General features: G+C 33.8%; 1 protein-coding gene across 1 annotated transcript; it reads left to right on the forward strand.

The window, feature by feature from the left end:
• The first annotated feature begins 4,185 nt into the window (after window positions 1-4,185).
• LOC104892882 (uncharacterized) lies at window positions 4,186-12,586 on the forward strand. The gene is made up of 6 exons (XM_010678906.4): window positions 4,186-4,583; window positions 5,133-5,277; window positions 6,998-7,133; window positions 9,135-9,171; window positions 10,540-10,831; window positions 11,376-12,586. Exons 1-6 carry the CDS (start codon window positions 4,365-4,367, stop codon window positions 11,414-11,416), a joined length of 870 nt encoding a protein of 289 aa, XP_010677208.1. The 5' UTR covers window positions 4,186-4,364; the 3' UTR covers window positions 11,417-12,586.
• The last annotated feature ends 913 nt before the right edge of the window (window positions 12,587-13,499 follow it).

The following is a 13,499-nucleotide window of genomic DNA, read 5'->3' on the forward strand; positions in this document are numbered from 1 at the left end:
ATGCTCATTCTAAACCCATATCTCATATCAAAATCGTATGAACCAAACCCTCTCTAAATTCCCTACGCAGCTACGCTCGCTACTAATTTCTTCTTCTCTTTGCCTCATTCTTGCGTCACTCTTTATCATTTTCTAAAAACACTTGCCTAATTCATGATTAGTTTTGATATCAATATCATGTGATCTACTTAAAAGAACAATGTATTGTACAAACATATGAACTGGATACAACTACTAGTAAAACTAAACATATGAACTGGATACAACTACTAGTAAAACTATATAATAATTAATAATATCATATTTAAAATTTCAAACCTCATATAACCCGTAACATTGCACATTCTAAAAACTAGTTAATCATTACAAGTACTTTTGCACAAACTGGTCTTAAAGGACAAATCATAAGTCCAGGTTCAATAGGCAAAACTTAAAGGGAGCCCATGGTGGATTATGCAATAAGTCTTTATAATAGGAGGACCATTCCTATTTACTTCTCTTGATTTTTTCGATTTTAATACTTCCTCCATTTTTTATTAGATGTTACACTTTCCTTAAATCGCAGTGTTTCAAAATTAATGTTACACTTTTTTTTATTTCCTAAATTGGAAAGTTTTGTGCTGCAAAATTACTCACTTACCCTTACTTATAACAACTAACCAAAATTAAACTAACTTAATTTAACCTCATTATTATACTAATCTCTATTCTATATGGGAAGAGGGGTAGGACACCAAAATATTAGAAATCCCATTTTACCCTCATTACATCTCTATTCTAACTACTTACTTTAATTAAAAAATAAAAAATTTAAAAATAGAAAAAGAAACTCAATTTAAAAAATAAAAAAAGACATTACAAAAAAAAAACCATCAACAATTCAAATAACCATAATTTATTCGATATAATTAATAATTAATTTAATTTTCTACATTTCCTAAAAATATTAATTTTCTACATATTTTCGCACGCATCGCGTGCATATAAAAACTAGTCTAAATTAATTAAACCTCCTCCCTCTCTTCCACCACCCCTCCCCCACCGCCTCAGCTGCTGAATCCCTTCCCCCACCTCGCAGCCCCCTTCCCCACCACTACAACAACCCCACCCATGCAAAACCTCCCCCACCACCCCCACCCACGAAAACCTTCCCCGTCACTCCACCCACCGAAAACCATGCCATCTTCGCGCAAAACCTGCCTCTTCTTCGCGCAAAACCACATTGGTCCTCCATTTTCGGCGGTAGAGGTGGGGTTTTCGAGGCTGGGGTGGGATTTTCGACGGTAGAGGTGGGGTTTTGCGAGGCTGTGGTGGGGTTTTCGGTGCGTGTTTGGGGTTTTCGGGTGGGTGGGCGGGGATTTCGGCGGGTGGAGTGGGGTTTTTGGGTGGGTGTGTAGGGATTTCGACGGGTGGGGTAGGGTTTTGGGTAGCCGGGTGGGGTTTTCGGGTGGCTGGGTGGAGATTTCGGCGGGTGGGGTGGGGTTTTGGGTGGCTGGGTGGGATTTTCGGGTGGGTTAGTGGGGTTTTCGGGTGGTGAGTGCGGATTTCGGGTGGGTGGGTGGGGATTTCGGCGCAGGGTAGGGTGGTGGTGGAAGTTCACATGGGCGGGGGTGGGGAAGGAGGCTGGGCTACTGGGGTGGTGGTGGGGGAACTAAGTTGGGGTCCGTCTTTTCTCTCTCCTCCCTTCCCTTAAACCCCCATGTGCAATGGTCCCCACATGCTTAATCCCCTACCCTTAGGGCCTATTCTCCACAGTTTATTTTCGATTCAGTTCAGTTCAGCTCTAATCAGTTTAGTTCAGTTTAGTTCAGTTCAGCTCTATTCTTTTATAACCGTTTTGTTAAATATTATTATTATGTTGGTATAACTTATTTTACTAATTACTCTTATTATTATTATTATTATTATTTATATATATATCATTACTATTAAGTATTATTATTATTATTATTATTATTATTGTTGTTTCTATATATTATTTTATTTATTATAGCTTTACTCATTATTATTATTACTATTAATATTAGGAGGAACATGGTTTAGGTCAAAGCACAAATAAACCCACTTTGTTTTAGCCCATAAGCCAATCAAATCGCGTCAAGACGGTTTATGATGTAATTTTTGCAGTCCAACCCAATCATTATTTTTATTACTAAATATTTTTATATTATTAAATCTAATTATTAAAATAGTAATATTAATTTACTTGATAGATATTATTGTTATTATATATCATCATCAAATATTAATATATTAATACAAATAATATAAAATATTTATTATTAATAATAATTATTATTATTAATTTATGATTATTAATATTATTTATTTATAAATCGAAAGGATCTCGCCATCTCGGAGACCCACCAAAGCACGAAAGCCAGGATCTTTCACAAAATGGATTCCTATTCGAAGAGTGCACAACCGCATGGATAAGCTCACACTAACCCGTCAATTTGGAATGATCCAATTCGGGATCATTTAAAAATATCCAAAATACTACTACTATTATTATTCATTATTATTATTACTTACTCCCTCCGTTTCCTAAAGATCTTCTCTCTTTCCGTTTAAGGGTGTTTCCAAAAGATCTTCCCTCTTTTGCTTTATTCCTTATTTGGCAAAACAAATTTCCCTATTTACCCTCTCATGTCACTATCATATGGTCCACCATTACATTATTAATTCAATTTTACTCCCTTTCTCTCTCCTACTTTAACCCCTTTATATTTGTTTATTTATCTTAACCCCTTTCTCTCTCCTACTTTACTCACACCATGCCTCACACAACTTGATTTTCCTTGGTATCTGTAGGAACAGTAAGTGGGAAGATCTTTAAGAAACGGATGGAGTATCATTATAATTATTATTTAATATTCGTATTATTATTGTTTAGAATATTATTTATATATTTATTACATTCAATTTAATTCAATTTAATTTAATTCAGTTCAATTCAGTTCAGTTCAGCTCCAATAAGTTCAGTTCAGTTCAGCTGTTTTATGCCGAAGAGAACATGCCATTATTCTTTGCTAATTACTCCTTCAATTTTTGCCTAGGGAACCCAAATTTTCAAAAGTATAACATCTAATAAAAAACGAAGGAAGTATATGTAATAATTAAAAATAGTTTTTAGAATTATATAATTGAAAATTTTATGATATAATCCTGTATAAATTGATGTAATTAATGCTTATTTATTGCTTGATATTTTCATTTTCTAATGTCTAAAAATTGCATATCATTTTTCATTTTTTTCTATTGCAATATATGATTTTTGACACACTTTTTGAACAAATTATAAAGGTAAATGGGCTTTGAGGGAAAAAAAACCCATATAATTAGTAAGTGGTAATTAATGATGAATATAGATAAAACTTATCGTAACTTTTATTAAAAGCAAAAAATATTGCCATATATACAAAACTACCAAAAGAGGTATATATTGTAGCAGAAGAAGAACGGATGAAGTATATATATTTTCATAATTCCTAAAAAATAAAGAAAAATAATTGAATGGATCTGGTACACAAAAACTTATCATGCACCAGGAACCTTATGATATGATAAGTTTTTATCCAACATAATTAGTTTTTATTTGATATAATCCTTTTTTGTATGATATGATCCCTTTTTATATGATATAGTCGATTTCTTTTTGTTATAGTAAGCTTTGTGTGATATAATCTCTATTATATATGTCAATAGGGATGGGACACAAAAATATAGGAGAAAGAAAAAAAAAACTACCTAATTAATTAAAAAAAATAAAAAGGCACAAATAAACACTGAATTTAGAACACATGTTTTCGTGCATACTACGTGTATATAAGACCAGCTGACCAGTTAATTTAAGGTCCATTTTGTTCAACTTTTTTTTTTAGCTTATATAAGATCAGATGAGATAAGATAAAATCAAATAAGATAAGATAATATTTTCTATTAACTTATCTTCACTGATTTCAGAAAAAATAAGATAAAATCAGATAATATAAGACAAAATAAGTTGAACATAACTGTGATTGTGTGGACCCGGTCCACCAAAGACTTGCTAACAAATAAAACGAACCGTCAAAACAGGAGATTATAATTCAGACGCCGAAAAAGGCGCGTAAGATAAAAAAGAAAAGTAGTAAGTGGTTTCCATAATATGCATAGTTTATGAAGAGCAATTGTATTTGATGAACCTTTATCTTTTCTAATTCCCTTCCCTCCCAATTTTCTCTCTCCTCCTTAGTCCTTCCACACCTTCCCTCCCTTTCCTTTTCCCCCTCACTAGATCTCTCTCTCTTACCCTAATTTAGTTCTTCTGTCAACTTCACTTCTTTCTTCTTTCATAGATCTAAATCAGCAACCTCTTCAAAATGACTCCGGCACCTGCTACACTAGTAACACCAGCAAACAACAACAACAACAACAACGGTCAATTCGGAGATACAACCTACACAAAGGTTTTTGTCGGAGGTTTAGCCTGGGAAACTCAAAAGGACACTCTTCGTACTTACTTTCATCAGTTCGGTGATATCTTAGAAGCTGTTGTCATCACTGATAAGGCTACTGCTAGATCCAAGGGCTATGGTTTTGTACGCTTCTTCCTCACTCTCTCTCTCTCTCTCTCACTCACTCGATTTCGCTTTTTCCTTTTTTTTTTCTTTGCAATTACAAGTTTACAACCGTCTATTTAGATCCTTGAAAAAACAAAAAAAAAAAAACTAATAACATTCGTTTAGATTAACTCAATAAAATTTAGGGTTTTCTTTTTATCAAAATATTAAGCCATACATAAACATAAGTTATGTTGATTGATGCATAATTATGCTATAATACTAATAGCAAAATGTATTTGATGTTTATTTACAACCCTAAGTACTGCATATATCAGCGCTGCCTTAATTCAATTTAAGAAGCAAATTTGCATTTTTCTTCATGAATTTGCACGTTAATATTGTTATTAAGATGATATAATAGTTATTTTATGTAATAATTTAGGTACTTTTATGAATTTTTTTTGTTGTTGTTATGGTAGAAGAATAATAATGTTGCTTGCTTCTTACTAAATGCATAATCGTATATACTACTATTACTATATATATAATATATGGTATTTGTATATTTGTATGTAAAAATGATAGGTGACTTTCCGGGAACCAGAAGCAGCAATGAGAGCATGCCTTGATGCAACTCCAGTGATTGATGGAAGAAGGGCCAATTGTAATCTTGCTTTTTTGGGTGCTCAAAAATCTAAACCCTCCACTCCGTCCCACCACACCACTCATGGTACACTCTTCATTTCATTTATTAACTCTTTTTACATACACTTTTATTTCTTTATTTTTTCTTGCTAACTAATTATTGTTACACCCGTTCTAAATTAGTTGCGACATTTCATCTTTTACCGGTGTAGATATCAGTTTTATAATATGTTCACTAATATAAAAATGATAAATATTGTTATGCATCGTCTTTGTTATTAGACTCGTTTCAAAATTTATGTTTTCTACGAATGGTCAAATATGTACACTAGACATCGTGAAATGAAGAATGGTCAAATATATCATATGTGCTAGACATGTGCAAATGGGTTTTTAGCTAGTTAATATTGGATTTATTTTAATTTGTCGTAATTAATTAATTCATCGAAATTTATACATTAGTTATGATGTAAAAAGTATAATTGCTCAATTATTTATAAATACTTTAGTAATTCTAAAGGATAGAGTAGAAAACAGGAGTAATAATTAAAGTTGAGAAGATACTATAAAAGTGAAATGTTGCCTATTCTCCAATTAGGGATGATGACTTATTGTCTAATGCTTTAAATATTCTCTATTCGTTGTATCACGTAGAATATCTATGCACAATTAATTTGATACTGGATTAGCTAAAGTTAATTCCTTGTTCTACCTAATTTGTGTGACATATTATTCTTTATTTCCACTAATATGCTACTGGATAAGCTTATTATCAGACTGTGCTCCAACCACTTTACTTGCTTGGAAGAGGGAAGATCGTTTTTTTTATAAATAGTCTTCCCTCCAGAATTATTTGTCGTTTGTTACATTGTCTCAACGGGAGTACTAGCATATTACGAATTTAAATCATAAACCACTGCCTATTTTGAGAAAGGTGTCAAAATTTCAAGATTTTCTGATCCCCTCTTCTTTTTTTATTATTATAAAAAGGGAAATTTTACACTTTTGCATGCTTTACATACTTGGTTATTTATATGTAAGAAAAATAAAATAATTGTTAGTAGTTTCAAATTTGAGTATATACTCTTTTGTTTTTTAGTTGCAATAATTTTTATTTTTAAGTATTTTTTAGATGCAACATTTCCTTTTTTTTTATAGGTTTTGGGGGTAATTTGACCATCTTTTCATCTCTTTACTTATCACACATATGTGAAACGTATGGGCAATTGAGTTAAATATACTCTCTCTTTCCTTTAATCTTCCTCTTATTTTCGTAATATTTGTGTGAAAAAGCATTTATTGCAACTAAGAGAACAGAGGTAGTATATAGACTAAGGACCTGTTCTCCCCAGCATATTTTCAGTTTAGTTCAGTTCAATTTAATTCAGTTCAGTTTAATTCAGTTCAGTTCAACTTTGAACAATACTTTTACTCTCACATATCAGTATTCATTTCGGTTCAATTCAATTCAATTCAGTCCAATTCAGTTCATTTCAGTTCAGCTATTTTATGCCGAAGAGAACATGCCCTAAATATTGTTCATATTAGGCTAGCTACTGATATGACTTAAGTAATTCAGAGAATATAAATCTATGCTCCAAAATTGCCTTTTTTTTTTTTTTAAAGATAAATTACTCTAATAAGATAATGTTTTTCTTTGATATATGCTTCATATATGTATACATCAATCTGCAAAAGTCTAATTTGCATTATATATTTTTAGTATACATATTTTTGGTCATGTACTGTAGTAGATTGGTTTCTGTTCTTTTTTTGGACTGACGAAATTACATATTGGAAAACAGGAATAAGCAGGAATGTGAAGGGAATGAATAGCAATGGTGAGAGTGGGTATGCAACAGCTTTTCTTGGGGCAACAGCATCCACTACCTTTCCTCATTATGCCATCCAACAAGGGATTCCTTTAGCTCATTTTTATGGGTATGAATTATTATGATATGGTTTATTAAGATTAGTCTATTGAATAAGGTTATATAACTAATGGTTGTCTCAAAATAAAGAGGTATAATGACACTCTTATCCTTACTTATTAGTTATAGCGTCATGTCATCATTCACAAAAGAGGGGATAAACGTGTCAATATACATTATAACATGTTTGGTTCCTTATTTTTAAGCTCCATTACCGATTCTTTTTCTTCTTGTTTGGTTCATTACTCATCACTTTGTTACCATTACTTGATGGTAGTGGACTTTTTCAATTTGTTACTTTTCCTTCCCCATTAAATAACAAAAATTTATTATTTTATGGTAATGATTACCATTTCCTTTGAAGATGGCTTGAATCAAACAGGCAAACACCTAATAAAAATATTAGTTTTTGTTATTATTTCTCTCCTATATTTACTTTTATTTCCCTTCTATTTCATATTTTGAACCAAACGATCCCTTAACGAGAAGGTTAGATGTATAGTAACCATAATAATAGTAGTAATAGTGACTAGTGAGTAGTATTCTTTAGTCTACTGCCTGCTTGTCAAATTGACTGTCACCTGCTTTCTTTTTCGCTTTTCAGTTTTTCCTCTATCTCTTTGTCTGTCCTTTTGTCTCTCTCGTCACGTGCTTAGTCTGTTGGATGCACATGCATGACAGCTCAAACTCAATTAAAAGCTTTACCCCGCATGCTCTCTCCATCCTTATTTCTTTGTGAGAGACATTGACAGCTTCACTGAGAAGAGCAGCATGTGTGGTCTTCTCATTACAACAACTTGTTTCTTAAGTTATTCTAATCACATTTCAATATACTATTAATCATTAATCAAACTTTTTATATTTTGAGAACAACATTAATGAAACTAAACATTCTTCACGATAATTATAGTTGATGTATGTGTTATGCTGCACTGTTCTTTTGTTTGTTTATCTTGGTCAATATATTAAGATAGACTTGGCAAAATTAACCCGAATCTTAATTATGACTCAAATCAAAAGTATATCCAAAATTAAAGAACTCGAATTCAAATGGGCTTAACACGGATTGATTTATCAAAATGGCATTAATTCACAAAAGATTCGACCTAATTAGATCAACACTATATGATTGAATGACTTACTTCCTCCGTTTCTTAATAAGTGCAACATAGAGAAAGTGGGGGAATACCAAGGAATATAGAGAGAAAGTTAGGTCCATAATAAAGTAGAGTAATTCAAGTGATGAAACACAAAAGTTGTGGTTCCTCGTGCTTTTTGGTGGCATATTTGTAATAATATTGAGTTTTTTTTACCACTTTGAGCTTGGTTTCACTTATTGTGACTATTCCAAATAAAGAAAGTGTTGCACTTATTAAGAAACAGAGGTAGTATTTGTCACCTATAGGTGTATATTCTGTTCTTGTATTTATGATGGCGAAGTCTCGTATGAGATGGTCTTACAATATTGTGTAATTAGGGTGACTGCTTATTTCTGTTATGAGTAATATGTCTTAGGAGTGTATCAACATAAAAGATTTACCCATGCAGTGGGACAGAAAGTATGTTGTTTAAGGACAGATAAGCTGTACTGCCTACATGTAGAAGTATAATTACAAAATGCAGTTCCTATATGATGATCAATGAATTTGTTCCCCACTCTACTGAATAATGATATTGCTAATTAAAAAACTAGCTTATCATTAGAATAATAATCCTACATTTATTTTTTGCTTGCATTTTACCTACTTTCAAGTTTCAACCTTTTAGAGTATCTGTTCATTTCTTTTGGGTATATTATAAAAGTAAACTATACCTGCTTAAATCTTCTTATTGGTAATAATGGAATTTAAAGGAGAGAATCTATTTGATTGTATTGCTTGTAACATCTCTATATAATATACTTTGTTTTTCTTTATCTAAGAAAGTTGGCGTGAATTTAGGTTTAGTGTAACCGAGATTGTTGCTTTTGTCTTACATGTTTCTATTTTGTTTTCTATTGCATGCTTTTCAGGTATCCACCATATTCATCAGATTACACTTATCCTGCGGTTAGTGCAAATAATTCCCCGCACTTTTTGGCTTTTAAGTTTTTATACAAAGTTAATATCTTCAACAAATCTTCATTCATCTTTCAATATTGTATACCCATATTTTTTTATTTAAAAAAGAGATCTACATTGTCAGTAGTGCATTTGATATAATAATAAATACTTCCTCCGTAATGGTTTAAATGAAACCTAGGATTTTGGCACGGGAATTTATAAGAGGAGAGAGATAGAGAGAAAGAAAAAGAGGGACCCATGTGATGAAGAGAAAGATAGAGAGAAGTGAGTACCTAATAAAGTAACGTTTCATTTAATTTTGAAGCAACTTAAAATAGTATGTGTTTCATTTATTTTAGAGCGGAGGAAGTATAAAATTGGTATGTGAGGTTATCCTCGTTCCTCATGACCCATTTCATTTATCCTGGGCACATAGATGTAGAAGAGGGTTTGTGGACTGTGGTGGACCATCGTTGGGTAAAATGTGAATAAAAATTTAAGGTTGTGGGGGATTTAAACTTTTGAGTGAGATGTATGGAGCACATTACTACAAATCTACAATGTGTGAAATCAATCACAAAAAGAAAATGCGAAATCGAATTAGGACAAACTAAAATGGAAAAATTGGAAAGTACTAATAGTTTGATGAACATTCTTGTTGGACCTTTGATGCCTTAATGCTGAAATACTTCTATAATAAGTACTAATAGTTTGAATTATAATTCTTTGTTATATTATTTATACAATGGAGTTTATGAAAAATTTAAGCAATTGTACAAGTACTTGTTCCGTTTAGAACTAGTTGTTCTCATACTAACAGGTAAGTACTTTAATCCCCATCTTCTGTCCTTAATCCATTCCAAATGCCTATTTATGAGGATTCTGAGCATAATACATTGTTCCAATCATAAAATAGCCGAAAGTAATTAACTAGTTAATTAAAGACAAGAATTAAATTTAATTGCACATATACAAAGTAAATCAGCAATATAACTACTCCCTCCATTTCATATTAATTTACTCACTTCACTTTTGGGGAGAATCAAGGAGGAAATACAAAAGTATGAGAGAGAAACTGAAAAGGTGGAGAGAGAAATTGAAAAGTGAGAGAGAAAAACAAAAGAGTGGGTTAAAATATTAAAAAGTGAATGACATGGGTGGAAAAACAGGAGAAAGTAGATGTGATATGTTACTAAATATAGAAAAAACAACAGTGTGTAGATTAAAAAGAAACGGACTAAAAAGGAAAGTGGGTAGATTAAAAAGAAACGGAGGGAGTAGAATGCAGGAAATTAGAAGCATAACTTACTTCGACATTACTAACTACTAATATGGTGTTTTACTGTATTATGAACTTTATATATATGGTTCCAGGGCTACTATGGGGTGCATGGAGGAGTAGCCAACCAATACCAGATGTATGGAGCAGCTGGGGCAGCTGCAGGAGGTATGATGGGCTGCTACTACCCGTATCATCTGCAGTTCGGGGATCAAATCAATACTGCTGGAGCAGGTGCAGCAACTGCTGCTTACGCAAATGCCGGAACACAACCCTATGGCCTTCACTACTCTCATCAGCTCTTCCCATTTTCTTCTGCTACCTCTCCTCAGCAGTATTACAGTCCTCCCATGTCTTTTGCTGCAGCCACAAATCCAATGCAATCAGGTTTGTATTATTGTCAACTTGTTACATTAACCTAAAATTAAGCTAGAAACTTGACTAGGACTTTTCCTTTATAACGGGTTTTTGCATGCACAACCTCTGGTAGGCTCACGTTATTTAGAACGCAATCTACTTATGAGTACAGTTTAACGGAAAAAAAAGATGGCTAGAAATTTAATTTCATATATGAAGAGTGTTGTTATTCGGAACTTTCCTTTTGTTATTTAGACCATGAACTTTCAATCACTTGAGTCTGGAGTCTAGTTAAAGGTACTTATATTTTTCTTTTAGATGTCAGTTTATTGTATTTACAGAGAGTCCCAGCCTGTACCAGCTCTTGTAGTACCGTCCCCAGTCCCTACATATGACAGGCTCATCTACCTGATCTTGTCTATAGAGGATTCCCTTCTAGATTTTTGTTGTTGATAGTATTAGGACAAGGAATCGGCCTATTATATTCTCAGAATTTTTAGCTACTAAATTTTCGTATAATTAATGTGGATACTGTCTGCTGTCATCTTTAATACTGTGTTTTGCTATGCTGCAGGCATGAACATGGCTCTCCAAGCTCCGATTCTTCGCTGTTAATGGGGCTGCGACCGGTCTAGCTCATATCAGCTGCACGTTCTAAGCATCTTTGGTCCGATAATGGTCTATTTCTTCATCTCTCATGAATCATCTCCGTCTCTTGCCAGACTCCTACAAGTGTAGGCAGTTGGCCGAGCTTGAGATGCAGTTGTTGGTCCCCCATAGGGATGGCAACCAAAAAAAAAACATTCATGCATTATCATTGCATTATCTTCAAGGAGTCTTAATCAAAGAGATTAATCTCTTGAAGAGATCATCAACCAACTTTGCTATTTTGGAGAGCAAAGTTGGGTGCATATAGATCGATCGTTTAGCCTCACGAAGAGGCCAAACGCGTAACAACTACTGCCAAGTTTAGCTTCAATTGTGCCATTAATAGTGAAGGCATGTGGAAGTACATAGTTCTGTGGTGTAGGGTATAACTATTAGCTAGTCACTAACCTACTTTGATGCTAACTAACTTTAGCCTTGACTATTGCTGAGTCATATGTCAAGGCTGCTTGTTTGACGAGTAAGGGACATGGGATGCCCTTTTACTTTTTATTACTGTATCATCCTTTTTTTTTCTGGGCCATTTAGAACTCTATAATATCTTCCCCAAGGTTGGGGATGTATTATCAGTTGAAAAAGTATCTCCATATATTGTTGCCTCATGGTGGCTAAACTTGGAGCTTTAGCTTTACTTCAATGTACATTTTTTACTCTGGGGATGATTTTCTTTTTAACGGAATTCCCCTTTGATCAGCATGTAGCATTCTATATACACTATTGAACTCCATTAATGGTTAATGGAGTTCAAAAGCTCGCACGACTTCATAACTTCATCCTTCTTTCCCTCTCCTTGAACCCCAAAGAAAGGAGGCTGGGAATGTATAGGACCCATCATTTTTCCTCCCTGTAGTTCATGAATGTTGTAACTCTGTGACTTACCCTTTACTTTCAGCATTATCTTCTTCGAACTCTGTATGTCATGTTTTTACTTATGTAGGTCCATGTACGCACCATCAGTCAGGGACTGGTCTGGTGCTAAGAATAAGACTTGTTAATTTGTATTATTATTAGTTAAGATTTGAGATTCTCTAATGTTCTAAACAACCAAAATGTAATAGTAGGACAGTTGCTTATTGTCTAATTATTTTTCTCATTATATGCATAATGCTGTTAGTCTTACGTCCATGTTTGATTTTGCTGTTGCTTCTATCACCCTCCAAATTATGTTTGAATGCTTTCAGGAACTTTTTACCTCTTAAAACTGTTTTTTTCTTACTTTTTTTCTCTCTATTTATTGACGAAATAATCTCTCTTACTATAAGTCCCTTAAACTATTACTTCTAGGATTTTTTAATAAATATAATACAAATTTTTGGCCCTTTTTTTTTTGCAATAATACGAACTTTATATCAAAATTCCTCTGGTAGGACAATATCGGTTATTAACTTGTTGTAGGAGGTAAACAAGCTGTCATGGTACTCTTTAGGACATGTGTTGCTTGTTATTGGTTGATATTTTAAATTTACATTTAAATTTGAAAAACAAACAAAAGGAATATTTTCTTCTCCCTCACCCACCCCACCCCTTGACCCTGCCCATCCTTCCCTCAACCAATCTCTTTCTTCGTCCTCCCCCTAGCACCTACACGGAAGCCCCTCCCTCACCCCTTCCTCCATCCCGAAACCACAACCGTCACCAATCTCCACGATTTCTACTACCAACCTTCACTATTTTCGCCGCCGAACACTAATCCACAACCACAATCGCCACCAACCTCCTCTCTCACCACCGCCGACCTCCTCTCTCACCACTAGTGAAGACAAACTCACCTTCCTTGATCTCCTTTCTATCTCCTCTTTCCATCTCCCTTCTTTGTGGGCTATAGGGTGTGGGTTAGTGGTTGTGGATTGTGGTTGTTGTTGTGGTTGTGCAGTTGCGCGTTGCGGGTATGGTTGTGGATTTGTGGTTGTGGTTAGGTTTCTGGGGAGATTTTTTTTTGTGGTGGGGTGGTGGCGGGATGCTGGTTGGGTGGTGGCATCGTCTTCTTCGACATTGGTGGAAGAGTTCAGTTCGGGGGGTAGGTCAAGGCTGG

This window comes from Beta vulgaris, chromosome 1 (assembly GCF_026745355.1).
Source record: "Beta vulgaris subsp. vulgaris cultivar EL10 chromosome 1, EL10.2, whole genome shotgun sequence".
Lineage (NCBI taxonomy): Eukaryota > Viridiplantae > Streptophyta > Magnoliopsida > Caryophyllales > Amaranthaceae > Beta > Beta vulgaris.

Bases quoted from the DNA above. Each gene is read 5' to 3' on its own strand.
- LOC104892882 (XM_010678906.4), top strand. From the start codon at position 4,365: ATGACTCCGGCACCTGCTACACTAGTAACACCAGCAAACAACAACAAC. The intron at 5,278-6,997 runs GTACACTCTTCA...ATTGGAAAACAG, and splicing joins GTCCCACCACACCACTCATG to GAATAAGCAGGAATGTGAAG. The intron at 9,172-10,539 runs GTTAGTGCAAAT...ATATGGTTCCAG, and splicing joins CAGATTACACTTATCCTGCG to GGCTACTATGGGGTGCATGG.